At 44.0% G+C, this 18520-nt stretch overlaps 1 protein-coding gene across 2 annotated transcripts in view; it reads left to right on the top strand.

The window, feature by feature from the left end:
* Positions 1 to 17721, top strand: part of MTAP (methylthioadenosine phosphorylase) — a 53266-nt gene extending 35545 nt beyond the window's left edge. For both annotated transcript variants that reach the window (XM_054727408.1, XM_008154085.3), the window contains 4 exons: positions 3795 to 3897; positions 9336 to 9575; positions 14429 to 14551; positions 16006 to 17721. In XM_054727408.1, coding sequence (XP_054583383.1) covers positions 3795 to 3897; positions 9336 to 9575; positions 14429 to 14551; positions 16006 to 16044 — 505 coding nt within the window. In that variant the 3' untranslated portion in view covers positions 16045 to 17721. The remainder of the gene's footprint in view (positions 1 to 3794; positions 3898 to 9335; positions 9576 to 14428; positions 14552 to 16005) is intronic.
* Positions 17722 to 18520: the final 799 nt, after the last annotated feature.

Genomic DNA, 18520 nt, shown 5'->3' with positions numbered 1-18520 from the left:
ATTCCCACCAGCAGTGTACTAGGGTTCCCTTTTCTCCACAACTTTGCCAGTACTTGTCATTTGTTGATGGTAACCATTCTGACAGGTGTTTTAATTTGTCATTTTAATTTGCATCTCTCTGATGATCAATGACTTCGAGGATTTTTTCTTATGTCTCTTGGCCATCTGTATGTCCACTTTGGAGAAGTGTCTATTTAGGTCCTTTGCCCATTTTTTAATAGGATTGTTTGTCTTCCTTTGGTTAAGTTGTATGAGTTCTTTTTATATTTTGGATATTAACCTTTATCAGATGTATCATTGGCAAATATGTTCTCCCATACAGTGGGCTCCCTATTTGTTTTGTTGATAGTTTCTTTTTGCTGTGCAGAAAATTTTTATTTTGATGTAGTCCCATTTGTTTATTTTCTCCTTAGTTTCTTTTGCCCTAAGAGATGTATCCATAAACACATTGCTACGAGAGATGTCTGAGATTTTGCTGCCTATGGTTTCTCCTAGGGCTTTTATTGTTTCACGTCTTACTTTTAAGTTATCCATTTTAAGTTTATTCTAGTGTATGTTATAAGTTGGTGGTCTAGTCCAATTTTCCCAATGCCATTTACTGAAGAGACTGTCTTGACTCCATTGTATGCTCTTGATTCCTTTGTCAAATATTAATTGAGTGTAATGGCTTGGGTCGATTTCTGGGGTCTCTGTAATGTTCCATTGATCCATATGCCTGTTCTTGTACCAGTAGCAGGCCGTTTTGATTACAGTGGCTTAGTAATATAACTTGATATCTGGTATTGTGATCCCTCCAACTTTGTTCTTTCTTAAGATTGCTATGGCCATTTTGGGATTTTTTGGTTCCATAAAAGTTTTTGGAGTATTTATTTTAGATCTGTGAAATATGCCATTGGTAATTTAATAGGGATTGCATTGAATCTATAGATTGCTTTGGGAAGTATGGACATTTTAATGATGTTAATTCTATCAATCCATAAACATGGTATAATCTTCCATTTCTTTATATCTTCCTCTATCTCTTTTTTTCAATGTCCTGTAGTTTTTGGAGTACAAGTCTTTTTGGTTTCTATAGTAAATAGGATAGTTTGTTTTCTTTCTCTTCCTGAGAATTCATTATTGATGTATAAAAATGCCATTGATTTCTGAGTGTTAACTTTGTATCCTGCTACATTGCCAAAATCATTGATTAAATCTAGTATTTTTTTAGTGGAGCTTTTAGGATTTTCTATGTATAATATCATGTCATCTACAAATAATGAGGGTTTTAATTTCTTCTGTCTAATTTGGATGCCATTTATGTTTTCTTCTTGTCTGATCACTTTCTCTAGCACTTCTTGTGTTATGTTGAATAAGAGTGGTGAAAGGGGGATACCCCTATCTTGTTCCTGTTCTTAGTGGAAATGGTTTTAATTTTTGCCCATTGAGTATGATGTTGGCTGTAGGTTTGTCATATATGGCCTTTATTTATTACTAGTAGCCCGTTTGCACAAAGATTCGTGCAATAGACCTTCATTCACCTGGCTGCCTGCACCAGTTTTCTGCCGGCACCAGGGACCCAGGCCTTGGCTGTGGCCACCACCTTCTGCCTTCTTTCAGGGTCGGGGCTTGGCCCTGGGCAGTGGCCTTGGGCTCGGCCGCACCCAACGTCCCTGCTACCAATCGCTGGAGCCGACCCCCAGTGGTCTCCTGCGATTGGCGCAGGCACCCCGCTGGCGCCCAAGGCCGGGAAAGCCTCAGGCGGCTTTCCCGGCCTTGGGCTCCGCCACACCCAGCGTCCCTGCAATGGTTTCCTGGTGGGCGTGGTTGGTGGGCGTGGCTTGGGCGTAGCGAAGGTGCGGTCAATTTGCATACTTGTCTATTATAAGGTAAGATGTTGAGGTATGATCCCTCTACTCCCAGCTGTCCTGTTTTTTTGTTTTGTTTTGTTTTGTTTTGTTTGTTTTGTTTTGTTTTTTTGGTTCTTTGATTGAGTGATTTTTTTCTATCCTGTCTTCCTGTCTTCTAATTCACTGATCTGATCCTCAGTTCCCGTAATCTGCTGCGTGTTCCTCCCACTGTGTTCTTTATTAGTGTTATGTTATTCTTCATAGTTACTATATTTTTTCTCATGCTGTTGAGCATCTTTGCCATCATTATTCTGAACTTATGTCTGATAAATGTCTTATTTCTATTTCATTTAGCTTTTCTTCTGGAGAATTCTCTTGTTTTTTCATTTGGGGCTTGTTTGTGTGTGTGTGTGTGTGTGTGTGTGTGTGTGTGTGTGTGTGTGTGTGTGTTTTTTTGTCTCCCCATTTTGGCTGCCTATTTGGGTTTGTGTCTGTGTATTAGATAGATCTGCTATGCCTCCGAATCTGTAATGCAAGACAGTGTCAGACACTGTTTCTAACTGCCCCTGAGAACCCTGTTTGCAGCTATCAGCAATCCACAACTTGTGGCTCCCTATGCTGGGGCTGGGGGCCTTTGGAAAGGACCAAGATGTGCACCAAGGTCTGCTTTTCCTAGCCCTGGGCCCCAAATTAGATTAGGCAAAGACTCAAAGCCTCCAGACTCCCACGTCTGCCTGCATTCTGATTGTATTCAGTCTTGGTTAGCCTCTGGCTATAGACCATACTGTGGGGTGAGAGGTTTTCCAACAGGGTGGGGCAGTTACTTCTGCCTGAAGGTTGATTGTTATTCTTAGTCTCTTAATGGGTCTTGGAAACTCCACAGGAAGGGGTAAGGGGTTTTCCGATAGGGTGGGGCAACTGCCTTTCCCAGGCAAAAACCACCTGGATCCCAAAGGTACACTGGAGAAAGATGTCCTCTGCAGCGTGAGGGAATGACTCAGCACAGGAAACCAGGGTGTCTATCTTCTGAGGTCTAACCCTAGAGCCCCCAACCCTGGCTTCTGCTCACATAACTCCAGTCCACTCTGCCAAGGTGAGTGGGTGCCCCCAAAATTTTGTGCGTTGACCCTTTATGAGTATGCTGGCATTTCCAGTCATCTCTTGCTGGCAGACAGCAGTCCTGCTTCTTTTCATAGCCAAATGTTATGTGAGCACCTTTCTCAGTTCTAGTGCTCTGTGAAAGGGAGCCCAGCTTGGGCTTTAGGCCCCAGAGTTCTCGGGAATCCCCCACAGCTGTGATAACCCTCTAGAACTTTAGCTGCTGTCTATGGGAGCCCGGCCAGCCCTCCTTTTGTGCCTCTGCACTTCCTATCAGTCTCTCTGTGGTCTCTGCTTTCTTTCTTTTTTAAATAGATTTTTATTGATTTCAGAGAGGAAGGGAGAGGGAGAGAGAGTCAGAAACATCAAAGATGAGATAGAATCATTGATTGGCTGCCTCCCTCATGCCCCACACTAGGGATTGAGCCCACAACCCAGGAATGTGCCCTTGACCGGAATCAAACCTGGGACCCTTCAAGCCGCAGGCCAGTGCTCCATCTACTGAGCCAAACCAGTGAGGGCCAGTCTCCACTTTCTGTCCTTGATTATCAGGGTTCTCTCCAGATTTTCTGTATTTTTGTTGTAATTCCTGTTTCGTCCTGGGAGTGTGTCAGTGTAGCTTCCACTTACGTCGCCACTGATTTTGGAATCCACTGTTTTTATTGATTTTAGAGAGGAAAGGAGAGAGAGAAAAGAAACACATCGCTGTGACAGAGAAACATCGATTGTTTGCCTCCCATATGCACCCTGACTGGGGAATGGAATCCAAAACTTTTTGGTGCAGGGGAGGACACTCAACCAACGGAGCCACCTGGCCAAGGAAAGTTGGCCTTCTTTGAAACAAAACCTTCTCACTTTGTTTTGTAGGACCGCCATGAGGCCTCAGACCTTCTATGATGGGAATCACTCCTGTGCCAGAGGAGTGTGCCATATCCCAATGGCTGAGCCGTTCTGCCCCAAAACGAGAGAGGTTTGTAATCTGTCTGGAAAGTACACCAAAATAAATTGTAAGGGCTTGGGTTGGCATCTAGAGTTAACCATCCGGACGTCCTTCTTGACAAAGCCGGGCCCAAGTGAAGCCGCCCACCCTCCAGCACCAGCAGCTGTGGCCCGGGAGAGGGGAAAAAGCCGCCCGCCCCGCGGTCCCGGGTGCCAGCGCCAACAGCTGTGGCCCGGGAGAGGGAGAAAAGTTGCCTGCCCCTGCAGCTGGCCAGAGGGAGGGAAGCCCAGGTCCCAGGTGCAAGGCCAAGGCAGAGGCGGTTAGGGTGATGAGGCCGGCAGGGGAGCAGTCAGGGGTGATCAGGCAGGCAGGCAGAGGGGTTAGGGGCGATCAGGCAGGCTAGTGGTTAGGAGCCAGCAGTCCCAGGTTGCGAGGGGCAATCCGGACATCCGCCGAGGGGTTCCAGTTTGGAGAGGGTGCAGGCCGGGCTGAGGGGACACCCCGTCCCTCCCCTTACCCCTTCCCCGCCCCGCACAAAATTCACCTGGGTCTCTAGTTGGCTAATAAGCACATGGTCCCTCTTCCTCTCAAGTTTACGTCCTATGCGAGGTTTTGTGAAAGTTGTTTCCCTTTGCTAATAATGCTTTCACTACTGTCAGTCATTTGTAAGCTGAATCACTCAAAGTAGCAATCTACCTTTTTTATAAGTTTTGATTTTGCTGTCAGGATACTTTTTAAATAATTTAGTGTAGACTAGCATATTAGTTAAGAGTATATAGTCTGGAACCGGTTTACTTGGGATTCAGTCTCTGCTCTTCAGCGTAATAGCTGCGTGTCATTGGAAAAGTTACTGAACACCTCTGAGCTTCAGTTTCCTCATTTGTAAAATGAAGGTAATGATTACATATACGTTGTAGGACTGTGTGAGGGATAAAAGAGTTAATACCTAGAAATGTATCCTATATAATAAAAGCCCAGCAACCAAACAGCAGAATGACCAGTCAACCAGTCACTATGACACGCACTGACCACCAGGGGGAAGAGGCTCAATGCAGGAGCTTCCCCCTGGTGATCAATGCACTCCACAGTGGAAGCACTGCTCGGCTGACCGGTCCCCACAGGACATGCCCCCCCCCAGTGCACGAATCCCATGCACGGGCCTCTAGTATTAGTATAAAAATGTCCAATGACTGGTAACTGCATTTATGAATTAAATTATTATTATTGCTGTTCTATACATTTTCACGTTGTCATCATTTACGTTTGAGCTGAGTTTGGCTTTACTCTCCAGCCTTCTCTCTGAGATTAGAGTAAAATCTCAGAACAGAGCGGGCAGCCCCACAGAAGTCGGCATGAGGCCTTAGCCCTCAGAGAACAAAAATGGCTACCATAATTCAAAAGTCCGTCTCTTGCTCCACGCATGGTATTTTTCATATAATCCAAGTTTGGAAGTCAGGTGCAACACAACAGATTAGAAGCATTGCCAGTGATGTACTAGCTAGTGAGATCAACTTTTAAATTGATATACAGAGTATAAATACCTACACATGTTAGTCATTCAGCTAATTTTAACACCTGCATATGGAAAGCAGAGTTGTCATAGCAGAGAGGAAGGGAGAGATTGTCATAGCTTTTATATTGTAAAACCAGTTTCCGTGTAGTCATCAGCAACAGCATCTTAACCTCACCCCACTCTAAAAAAACCCACAAACAACAGAATCTAAAATTCACGGTAAGGGGTTGCGGGGAGCCATTTGAGGTGTACCCGTGTGCATTCTCTCTGAGTTCTGTGAAAATACATGTTTTACTTGTTTAAAAAAGTGGCAGGTTCAGTGTGTATGTATGATGTATTTAGATGTATATGTTTCTGGGTAGTTATCAGCAGAATATATCAGAAGGCTGCCAGTCTTCCCTCTGAAACATGGATCTGCCCACACAATAAATTTGCTCTCCAGCAGAAACTAGATGTGTATAAAATTCTTGACAATGTCAAAATGGGGGCAGTTTGGGAAGAAATATGGTAGACTAGGGAGAGAGTGTAGGAGATTGAAGATCTTTCCCCAGGCAGAAAATAGTAACATACGGTATTAGGGGTAGAAGTGGGCAGCGGAAGTGCTAGTGATGCGTACAGAGCACATGTAAATGTGGTGGCGGGTGAAATTTGCCAGTAATAGAACGTGGCCTCCCTTGTTGGACATAATCCTCCCATTTGTGTTAAAATGTGTATAAATATGTAGAGAGATGAATATGAGAATATTTATGTGCAAATAGAGTGTTTCCCTTGGAAAGGTGAACTGTGTCATGGGGCATGGGTGGAAGAATAATATCATTTTGTTCTCTGCAAATTTTACCTATTCCAAAATTGGTGTCACTTCTAATCATTTTAGGAGGTGATCTGATATACACTCTGAGAGTATTGACTCATGAAATGTATTTTGGCTGGTGATCTGATATTGCTAATATTTACAGTCAAAGATGATTGATTCAGAAGTTCCGTTATGATAACTCGAAACATGGAAATGAGAGCAGCTTAGCCTCAGACCCAGAAATCTCTCAGCTTGTCTTTTGTGTTTCTGACACCTTAAAGGTGTTGGTGCAAAGTGGTGGTTCAAGCAGAGAGGCCCCAGTCCACATCCAGGAGCCGCTGCTTCCTCCTCCTCCCATCATGGCCCCCACCTCCCAGGGTGATGGGAGGACCTGTTGCCTCAGCCGTTGGTAGCTATGATCTTCCTTCACTGATCTCTAGAAGCACTCTAGGTTGGCAGAGACCGACAGCTCAGTTATTTGGGATTTTAAAAGACATTTAATGAAGACAGGACAGTGCTTGTTATATAACTTTTTTAAATCCTCACCCAAGGATATGTTTTTATTGATTAGAGAGGGAGAGGGGGAAGGAGAGACAGAGAGAGAGACATCAATGTGACAGAGAAACATTGATTAGTTCCCTCCCATACGTGCCTGGACTGGGGATTGAACCCACAGCCTTATTCATGTATGAGATGACACTCCAGCCAACTGAGCCACCTGGCCAGGGCTGGTTATATATTAAATTTGAAAAAAGGAGGGGAGGCATGATTTAGGCCCTTGCATTTATAACCTTTACTCTTTGGGGAAAAGGTTTGGTTACGCATAGTCTTATTTTTAGCACGTATAGAATAACTAAACATGAGGTAGCATCAACTATTCATTGTCTGTAGCTTGTCATGGTTCTAAATTTGGAATTACCAAGGCTCTTGTTAAAATTTTTTCTCCCATTGTTATAGCATAGCATGAGTTGTTTTTCAAGGAAATAGATTAATTTACTTATGTGGTTCAGACATGAGCAGGCAAGATTTTCCCTAGATTGGAGCCTTCTATTGACCTTGAGTCACTGATACACACACACACACACACACACACACACACACACACGAGGCCCAGTGCACAAATTCGTGCACAGGTGGGATCAGGCCGGACCAGCCCAGGGTTAGGGGCTGTGGGCGGTTGGCAGGCCGGCCCTGCCCCTGGGCGGAATTCCTGGTCGAGGGGACAGTTTGCATATTAGCTTTTTATTATATAGGATGGTATCTCAGGAACCTTTGCCAATTATTTGGTGAACCTATAGAAGCTGCCAGTACAATAAATCCTCACTTAACCTTGTCCATAGGTTCTTGGAAGCTGTGACTTTATGCAAAATGATATATAACAAAACCAATTTTACCTTAGGCTGAGATAGACAAGAGTTAAGTCCTTGTGGCATATTTCTAGTGACAGAAACATCACCAAACTTCCTACTAATAAAGAGGGAATATGCTAATTGACCATCATGCCATCACAAAGATGGTGGTGCCCACAGCCAATAAGGAGGGAATATGCTGATTGACTGCCATGCCCTCAATGGTGGCGGCGCTCACAGCCACAAGATGGTGGCGCTCAGTCCTCTCAGCCCCACCAGGGTGGCAGGCGCGCGGCTGCTCCACGCTCCTGCCTCCGGAGTCCCTCAGTCCCCAGCTGCCCGAGGCTCAGGTAACCAGGGCCGGCCAAGGCTTGTGCTGCCAGCAGTGGCAGCAGCAGAGGTGTGATGGGGGCATCGCCTTCCCCTGATCGCCGGGTCGCCTCCCGCCCCTGAGAGCTTCCGGACTGTGAGAGGGGGCAGGCCGGGCTGAGGGACTCCCACTCCAGTGCATGAATTTTCATGCACCAGGCCTCTAGTCTAAATATAAAGATCCTAAAACCCTTCTAATATTAAACAATGAAATAAATGTGAGCTATACATACATTTAAGGAAGGTGAATAAAAACAAGTAAGATAGTTATTTTCCAACAAATTTATTCTCGATCAGGATCATAGGTGGCTGGAGCTTATCTGGGCAGCTCAGGGCACCAGGCGGGGCCCACCCTGGACTGGATGCCCTTTTACTGCAGGGTGCACTCACAGGCACTCACACTCACACTGGGACGATGTAGATAAAACCTTACCTCACATCCTTGGGCTGTAGGAGGAAACCTGAGTCCCTAGAGAAAACTCACGCAGAGAGGGAGAGAGCAAACAAACTCCACACAGACAGTGGCCCGTTGGGAATCGATCATTTTTCCTCTTCAATGTTACAATGAAACAACGTTGTTCAAGGACCTGCTGTGCTTCTGATAGAAAGAAGACCAGTTAGCATTTATATGTTTACAATGTCTCTGACACAGTTCTGTGCTGTATTATAGCCTTAATTTAATCCTCACACTATCTCTTGAGTTATATACAGTATTATTATCCCATTCTACAGCTGAGAAAACTACGGCAAAGGTTAAGTGAATTTTCAGCAGCCCTTAATTAACAGTTAAGTTTAAAAGACTAATTTTTTTTTTATTATTATTATTAAAAAGGAATGTTGAAGCACAGGCTAAGATAAGTCTATCTGGACAGCAAATAACCAGCATGGGCCCATTCTGTTTTTACTGTGTGTCCCAGGAGAGGCAACAGGCAGAAGAGATTATGGGGTCATTACTTTCTAACCCCCCAAAAAAAGCTTTTACAGAAGTCTTCAGACTTTTCACAAAAGAGCAGAGAGAATGAATTTCTCAGGAGCTTGGAAACGGTTGTCCGCACATCTCTCTGAGGAGATGTGATGAGGAGCCGCCTGTGCTGAGCCTGGAGGTTATAAAAGCTCAGTCTCAAGTCCTTGCTCACAGCCCAGCTTAGCCTCTTCGAGCTGTGAAGAAGTACGTGCGATTAAAACATGGGCACACATTCCTGGTGCTTAGGAAAAGCTCACTGTTCTCTCTCGTAGCTGTGAGCTGTATGTGCAGGGGCCGGGGACACAGGATGTGTGCGTGGTTGAGGGTCTGGGAAACTGTTCTCTCTGAGGGTCTGCAGCTACTAGGCTTTTATATAATAAAGATCTTTAATGAATCAGCGTTTTACATTTCAGGGGAGAATAAAATAGTAAGCTGGACTTGGGTTTGCATGTTTTGCGTTTGTGGTTCCTTCTCTTCTAGGTCCTGATAGAGACCGCTAAGAAGCTAGGACTCCGGTACCACTCAAAAGGGACCGTGCTCACGATCGAGGGACCGCGTTTCAGTTCACGGGCAGAAAGCATCATGTTTCGCACCTGGGGGGCGGATGTTATCAACATGACCACAGTTCCAGAGGTGGTTCTTGCTAAGGAGGCTGGACTTTGCTATGCAAGTATCGCCATGGCAACAGATTATGATTGCTGGAAGGAGCACGAGGAAGTGGTAAGTGGAATTCTCTCCAGAGCACGTATGGCCTGACTTGCCAGGTGCCATGAGCCCCAGTAAGAAAGGATCTCAACTGTGTGTTTCTATTGCATTCATTCCAGAAAGTACCTTTCTGCCAGGTTTTAAAGTCAACTTTTAATACATTGCCGGTTAAGTATTGCCGGATATTTTCTATAGTTTTCTTTGGAAAGTAAGGACCAAAATCTTCATAGCAAAGAAAAAACACACTTTTACCCAAGGATTAGCAGTGAACAGTACATGGTGGGAATCATCCTGAGATTTGGGCCTTGTTTTAAGGATAAAGGTCTTGGTTGTAATTTCCTTGTGCTGTGCTGTTTGTGCTCTCTTTTTTTTCAAAGGGAAAAAACTTACTGTTGCTTAATATCTTTCTGGTAAGTGGGCTCTATTCATAGCTGTCTGTTTACCTGACCCAGACTGGATACCGTGCTTGGTGTGGGACTAGGGCAGCAAACAAAAATGGTTGGTAAGGAGCCAGCATTGGGTTTTTCACGGAGCGGGGAGGCGGTGGTTAGAGATTAAGCAAACGGATGTGAGAAAGCTCAGGTGAGATACAGACGTGTGAATCTGGTTGACTCAGCCAAATAGTTGCAGTCGGGGAAGCTTCCTTATGTAATGGGAAAGGTGGGCATGCTTCGGTGGAGAGGAGGGGAGGGAGCAAGACGGAAGCAGGGCCGTGGAGACTGTGTTTCAGATGGGAAGTCAGTGAGGGGTTTTAGGTAATAAAAATGGCATGGTCCAGCCGGACTGTTGAGGTCAGGCTTCCAGGACAAATACTTTCATTGTGGAAAACTTTGAACATCTTCGAAAGTAGAGAGTCTAGTTTAATAAACCCCAGTGAGCCGTCACCCAGCCTTCCAGCTATCGGCCATGGCCCACTTTGTGTCATACATATGCCCCTACCCACTTCTCTCTTCCCTGCCTTCATAAGTAAATAGTTTTTATAACGGCCTTTTAAAATATATCCTATATAATAAAGAGGTAATAGGCAAATTGACCATCACTCCAACACAAGATGGCTGAACCATGTGGACAAAAGATGGCCAGCAGGGGAGAGCAGTTAGGGGTGACCAGGCTGGCAGAGGAGGGCAGTTGTGGATGACCAGGCCTGCATGGGGAGGGCAGTTGAGGGGGACCCAGGCCTGCAGGGGAGGGCAGTTGGGGGTGACCAGGCCAGCAGAGGAGGACAGTTGGGGCAATCAGGCCGGCAGGGGAGCAGTTAGGCCTCAATCAGGCTGGCAGGGAAGTGGTTAGGGGGTGATCAGGCTGGCCAGCAGAAGTGGTTAGGGGCAATCAGGCAGGTAGGCAGGCAAGTGGTCGGGAGCCAGCAGTCCTGGATTGTGAGAGGGATTTCCGACTGCCCGTTGAGGCCCGATCCTCGAGAGGTCCCAGATTGGAGAGGGTGCAGGCTGGGCTGAGGGACACACCCCACCCCCACCCCTGGTGTGTGTGTGTGTGTGTGTGTGTGTGTGTGTAGTACATGGTGGAGTGATATTTATGTGTATATATTGATTTTAGAGAGAGGAAGGGGGAGGGATAGAGAGAGAGAAACATTGATTGGTTGCCTCTTGCATGTCCCCCCACCTCAGGGATCAAACCCACAACCTAGGCATGTGCCCTGTCCAGGAATTAAACCAGTGACCTCTTGGTTCATGGGTCAACACTCAACCACTAAGCCATACCAGCCTGGCTGAGGCCTCTTTTATAAAAAATAAAATAGTAAAAAGACAACAGGACCATTATTGTACAAAAAATATTGATATTAATTTCTTAATATACTCAAATATTTAGATTGTTCACTTTTTCCCTCTTGTCTCATAATTTTCAACTATTCAGGGTCTCTTTTAACCTACTATTTTCCTCTCTCTTTTCATCCCTTGCATTTCTCTTGAAGAAACTGGATCATTTGTTTAATTTAAAATAGAGAAAGGGCCGAAACCAGTTTGGCTCGGTGGATAGAGAGCGTCAGCCTGCGGACTGAAGGGTCCCAGGTTCGATTCCGGTCAAGGGCATGTACCTTGGTTGAGGGCACATCCCCAGGAGGCAGCTGATCGATGTTTCTGACTCTCTATCTCTCTTCCTTCCCCTCTGTAAAAAATCAATAAAATATATATTTTTAAAAATAAAAATAAAATAGAGAAAGGGACAGAACTACAGTCATGTGTGTTTATTGATTTCAAAGATGAAGGGAGAGGGAGAGACAGAAGCATCAATGATGAGAGAGAATCATCGATCAGCTGCCTCCTTGCACGCACCCCACTGGGGATCAGGCCTGCAACCCTGGCACGTGCCCTGACCGGGAATTGAACCATGTCCTCCTGGTTCATGGGTTGATGCTAACCCTGTGAGCCACACTGACCAAGCCAGTCAAGGAATTATGAAGTAAGAAAAAAGTGTAGGGGTGGCTGCTCTGAGCACATTTAGGACAGGTGACGTCTTCTGCAGGGGGGCCTTCCCCCCACCTCAGAGCTGCTTGTTTCACCACCCCGTTTCATGTAAAACAGGGATATTCTTGCTGTCTGTTCATTTACATGGGTTTTCGGCCACAGATGAACACAGGTTCTGTGCTTTGCGTGATGCCTTACCCTGACCCTTCAGTGTAATTAACTACGAGGATGCTCTTTAATGTAAGAGATTTGTACATCCTGCTGCGGCACAATCCCTGACTTGGCAGCTTTGCTCTTCGAAGGGAACTGCTCGGCCTCGCGGTGTTAGGAAGCTGCTCCCATTGAATAGAAGACTTCAGTGTCTGCCACTGCTGAGGACGCATTATGGCCTGCCGGTGGCTTTCTGCTTGATCTAGGAACGTATCTGTCTGCGGCGCTAACGGTGCTTTCCTTCAGTCAACCCCGTGAGGTTTGGAAAGCAGTCAGTTGGAACTACTTCAGTTAAAAGTAATGAAACTAGGTTTCTGTGAGTGCTAAGTCACGAAGGCAAATAATGTTAAGTGCCACACGAAGACGTGACACAGCATCATCTCGGCCAGCCAGCCGTGTGTGCTGTGCTTCAAACCAAGTGTACCAGCCTGGCATGATCAAACGGTTTTAGGTTGCCAAGTCACCTTCAGGTTTCTGTTCCTCTAATTACTTGTGATACCTGGCCTGTTACTTAACAAGTTACTCTTCTGTGGGATGGAGCCAGGGCTTCGGGGTGCGGGGCGTGAGTTGTTCAGTTACACTTCTGATCTGGCTAGACGACTGGGAGAATTAAGCCAAATGGAATGTGTAGAGCAACTAGTTTAATGCTGGCTCCCAGGAGGTTGGTCACCAGGTAGTAGCAGTGATGGGGGTGGGGGTAGAAAGACTACAACAAATTTGTGAAGGAAACTTGAGAATTGAGCTGGTCCTCCAACAGAGGGTTAGAGTTGAACATGAGGAGGTTAATAGGGAGGCATTTTGGGTGGAGCCCACCAGCAGGAACAAAGAGAACAGAAGTCAGTCTACATAGAAATACCAGTCACAGGAAGTGTGAGGACACGAGTAAACGTAAGGTAAAGCTCTTGCACGCTTTATGACCCTGCATTTCAAGGATCCACGATAACTGTGCCCGTACGCGGGCCTGACGGGCACCCAGCCGGTCACCGCTCTGGGTTCCCACAGTAATGGGACTCCCTCTGCTGTGGGACTGATCGTCCTGTCTAACCACATCCTGGTGTTTGTGGGAGGGGTCTGGACTTCATACTCCGGGAAACCAACTGAAAGCTGGAATCGCTGTGCCCTGAATCTTGGGTTTCTTCTAAGTGGAGTGAAGTGTGACAAGTACTGTTCCTCTAACCAGCCAGTGTATAGTCACAGCTTTTTCCGCCCTTTCCTTATGAAGCAATTTTAGTGACAGACAAAAGCAGACAATCCTATGGGTTTCTGTGAATCCGATGTCAACCATTATCATACCAACTTCTAGCCACTCGTATTTCATCTTACCCTGATCCATAGCTCTGTCCATCAGCATGTGAGGGGATACCTAACGTAGCCACCTTGTCCTTGTCACATTCCAACCAGAATGCCTTACCGTTCCCAGGCAGAGTTCGTGTTTCCAGCTATCTCATCTATTTCAGATGCTCTCTTCCAAGTTTTCTAAAAAGAAACCAAGTGATTTTTGATCTGTACTTTCCCACAGTCTGAATTGTTGAAATCATCTCCTCAGGGTAGTTTAACCAGATTCTCTGTCCTCTGTATTTTATGTAAATCGGTAGCTGGATCTAGACTTACTCAGATTCAGGTATCCTACGTAGCGTTTAGTTTTCCATCAGAAGAGTGGGTTGTTTATTTGGTTTGGGTTTTTTTTGTGGTTTGGGTTTTGTGTGTGTGTGTGTGTGTGTGTGTGAGAGAGAGAGAGAGAGAGAGAGAGAGAGAGAGAGAGGTTAGCAGCCCATCCATTAATTCATTGGGAGCTATTAAAATAATGACACTCTGATTTCATCATTTTTCTTTATTAGCTGGAAGACTTCTCTCAAGAGAAATGTTTCTTTTCGGACTCGTTGGTTATCCAGTGTAGCAGCAGTTTTGTGACTGGGACCCGTTCTGTGGACCTGGGGAGAAAGCCACAGCTTTCCAGAGCTGCTAACACATTGCACCTCTGGAGAGAGTTTCTTAGCACTCACGTTGCACACGGCACTTTTCGGAGGTGTTTGTTTTCTCCAAGACCTCCCCCGTGGGACCAAGACCATCTCGATAAATGCAAAACTTGGGCTTGGGGGTGGTGGGGCGCCTCGGGGTTGAAACTAGAATCAACTGACTTCACAGATCAGGAAGGAACTTAGGGAAATGTTCCACAGAAGGCAGTGTGATTTTTTTTTTAATTGCTGGAAACATCCTGTGCTGTTGTTTCTCTAGGTTTCGGTGGACCGGGTTTTAAAGACCCTGAAAGAAAATGCCAATAAAGCCAAAAGTTTGCTTCTCACGACCATACCACAGATAGGTTCCATGGAATGGTCAGAAACCCTCCATAACCTGAAGGTAAGTATCCCGAGCCATCTGCAAGCAGACACTTTCACATCCTCAGCTGCCTTTCCTCTTACGTGCATCTCACCCTTGGGGCATCCCCTCCTGTGTTTTATATTAGCCTAGACGTTTTCTGCAAGTTTTCATTCCGTTTCCTTCCATAGTAACCATTTGTGATACTGGGTAGTTAGAGCTGGCTGGTAATGCGAGACCATTGGAAGTTGAGGTGGGGAGAGTTTTATCATCTACTGTGCCAGATTCTGGACACGGTTCTGCCCTGCAGCGTATCTCTTAAGTCCCACTTCAGAAGACGGATGGCACTTGCTCTGCACGTGGCCTACGTAGCCAAGGAAGCTGTTTTTTCTTTGGCAGATCCATGCAGAGTGGTTGCAGCCTTTAAAGCTAAAAGTGACAGAGCAGTAACAAGATGGTGCCGGGGAGTATCTGCTTACTCTTCGTGTTGTATCTAAGAGTCATTAGTGATAAACATCGGGTGGGTTGCAGGTTGGTAACTTTTTATTTTTTTATTTATTTTTAGTGATTTCAAGAGAGGAAGGGAGAGGGAGAAAGAGAGAAATAACAATGATGAGAGAGAATCATTGATCAGCTGCCTCTTACACACCCCCTTCGACACGGTTAGAGATTAAAATTACTCTTTGAGTGTATCAATAATTTGAAATATGAAAAAAATCCAAATAAATAAGTTTGTATGAAAAGAAACTCCAGTTTTTTATTCTACTGCCGCGCTTTGTAAAATCGGGGGTATTTAAAAAATTAAATCCCGAGTAGAATAAAGGAATCGAGAAAAAAGCAAGCGAGTGCAAAGGGTTAAAGAGGCTGTGTGTAGCTTTCATCAGATTCTCAAAGGGATATGTAACCTAAAGAGTTATAAAGTGAAGAATCGTGGCCTTCATTCTATAGCTCTAAGGATCACCGTACAATAATTCCTTCTTCTCAGCTCTCTTAGCACTGAAATGTGTATCATTCACTAATTCGTTTCAGAAATACTGAGCGCCCGCTGTATGTCAAATCGTGGTTTGCAAAGATACAATTAGACTTGCTCTCATGAAGAAGAGCCTACTCTCTTTGGAGATAGTAAAATATTAAAATTTGAATGATTTTTTTCAGTGGGATAAGATGCAAAATGGAGGTTGCATAAACAAAAATCCAGGCTGGGGCTGATGTGTAAATGTGTCCTAGTGCATACGTAAGGGGTGGAGATAGTGAGAATCCGAGCAGTCCTCTGAGGTAAAGCATCATGAACCTCACAGGAAGGGAGCGTAAGGAATTGGTTAGGAGCTCCTTGGGTGAACATGCAAATTTCCTGGAGAGTTTATTAAAAGTGTATGTCTCATGAGTTTGCTCTCTAAAATCAAAATACCGTTTTTTACAGCATTCCAGTAAAATCATGCATAAAAACCAGTAAGTGCTTGGTTAATTATAATCTGTGCCTACTTTTTTCCTTTCAGAATATGGCCCAGTTCTCTGTTTTATTACCAAGACATTAAAATACAGCATGGCTTCCCAGAAGATAAGGCTTTCTAATTCTAGTCACTTGGGGGAATTCCTGCTCAATTTGAAATGTGGAAAAGCTTTCGTGCCCTTGCCCGCTGAGGAAGAACATGTGCTAAGACCATGCCAGTGTGAGCGATGCCTTCCGAAAGACATGGACTGCTCCAAAAAACAGGGAAGCAAATGGCCAGGAAACATGTGGGAAATTCCTACCCTTTAGGAAAAAAGACAAGAAGATACCATTCGCCCTTCCCCCATTAAATTCATAACAGTAATGAGTGGGAGGTGCAGTTTCTTATGTTGCCAACGAATATGAAGACAGAATGGGACTCGGACTGTTTGTTGGTGGCACTGTGAATGTGTACAGTCTTTCTGGAGAGCGGTTTGGTAAATGTACCAAAAGGCTTAAAAATACTTAACACCCTTTTTGCTGGTTACTCTGCTCCTTTTATCTTTAAAAATTTATCTTTAAAAAATTAGAAATATGGTAGTGAATGATAACTGCAAAGAATTATGTGTAAAGAAGGATGTTTTATATAGTGTCAGTTTTAATAGCAAAGATTCAAAACCATCTGAATATCCAAAAATTAAAGATAAATTATGGTTTAGCTCTAATTAGATTATGAAGGAGCCAACTGAAGACCATGTTTTTATATAATATTTAATGTCCTAAAGAATTGGTTGCTGTATAATATAAAATGGGGGGAAAAGGACATGTGAGCATTTTACAGTACTGATTTTGTTTTAGAATTCTACATAAATGTGCAAAAAAGACTAGGAAGACATATAATCTTTTATTATACTTTGGGCGTATATTGGGCCACTTTAATTTCCTTTATTTTCTGTCTTCACATTTTTTTCTACATGAATATAATCAAAGAGTATAGTTGTTTTAAAAATAAAAAGTTACTGAGAAAAATCCAGCTGTTAAACACATTGTTTCTGCTAATGAAGCAAAAATTAAGATGGTAATGAGTTCTTTTTGAGTTCCATCTTTATTTTGTAAAAAAAAAAAAAAAAGATGATTAATGACTTGAACAGTCATCAAGATACTTGGGTTTGCAAACATCTTGAAAAGAGCTGGGCAGTTAACACTGAGATATCTTAACTATCGAAGAGACTACATACACACATTATAGTGTGCCAGGTATTTTTTAAATTAACATTTTATTATTAACTTTAAAGGAATGGGTTTTCTTTTCTATCACAGGCAGATCTTTCTTCCTCAGGATCATTAATTTTCACTGTGGTCTATTATACAGGGTCCTTGAATGATGTAGCTTTTGTCCATTCAGAGAGTATGTACAGTCAGTGTGTTTGTGTCTGTGAGACTGCCTTCAAGATTATAAGCTACTGACTGTAAACAGTGAAATAAACCAGTTACCCTCCAGCATTAATATTGAGCTGTCTGGGTTACATGTGATTATGTCTCGGATTCTCTAATGCAGTGGTTTTAACTCTACTTGCACATTAGAGACCCACAAAGGACCTAGTGGATCTGAACCCAGGATTCTCTGGCTCCAGCCAGTAATTGTTTTCACTCCCCTGTAAAATATACCACCCCTTACTTTCCTTCATTCTTAGATGTCTAAAGGTGTGAAGGTAAAAACCTGTGGGCATTTTTCTTGCTGCCTCCAGAAAGTACTGTTCTCCCCCACTTTTAGAAACTTTTCTTAACCTTTTGCACTCGGATGTCGCTCAACACGGTTAGCATTAGAATAAAGGAATCGAGAAAAAAGCAAGCGAGTGCAAAGGGTTAATCCAGTAGCCTTTTCTAGCAACCTCATTTCCAGACTTCACAAATGGACTGTACTTGTTTTCTGTTACCCATCATTCATTGCTTATACAGGGCCAATCTAGTTTTCCTTAGACCTCATTTTTGAGAACTTTGACCATTTATTCTTGGTATGCTCCTCACTTTTTTTTTTTTTTTTTACAAAATTAACATTGTGATCAGTTTGAGCATTTGGAAGTTTCCCTAGTGCAATGGTCGGCAAACTGCAGCTCGCGAGCCACATGTGGCTCTTTGGCCCCTTGAGTTTTTAGCAAAGGCCAGCTTAGGAGTACCCTAATTAAGTTAATAACAATGTACCTACCTATATAGTTTAAGTTTAAAAAATTTGGCTCTCAAAAGAAATTTCAGTCGTTGTACTGTTGATATTTGGCTCTGTTGACTAATGAGTTTGCTGACCACTGCCCTAGTGGATTGTGGGCATAATAGAAAAGTTCTAGCTTAGTGACTTAAGTCCTTGGAAGAGTGACCAGTTACTGATCCGTATATTTACATTTACTTACAAATCTGTATTGGTATTATGAGCTACTTATTCTTTTCCTGATTTTGAGGATGGACCATCAGAATAGTTTATGCATGGTGTTAACCAAAAGAGTGGAGAAGGCTGGTATTGCAAGGTTACATTTGAGACCTAAGAATGTTTTGCAAATTAGCCTCAGTATTTCCTGGAGTTGTTTATA

The sequence above is a fragment of the Eptesicus fuscus genome, chromosome 15, assembly GCF_027574615.1.
Source record: "Eptesicus fuscus isolate TK198812 chromosome 15, DD_ASM_mEF_20220401, whole genome shotgun sequence".
NCBI lineage: Eukaryota > Metazoa > Chordata > Mammalia > Chiroptera > Vespertilionidae > Eptesicus > Eptesicus fuscus.
Note: the sequence above shows the minus strand (reverse complement) of the source record. Positions and strands in the feature narration are given on the sequence as shown.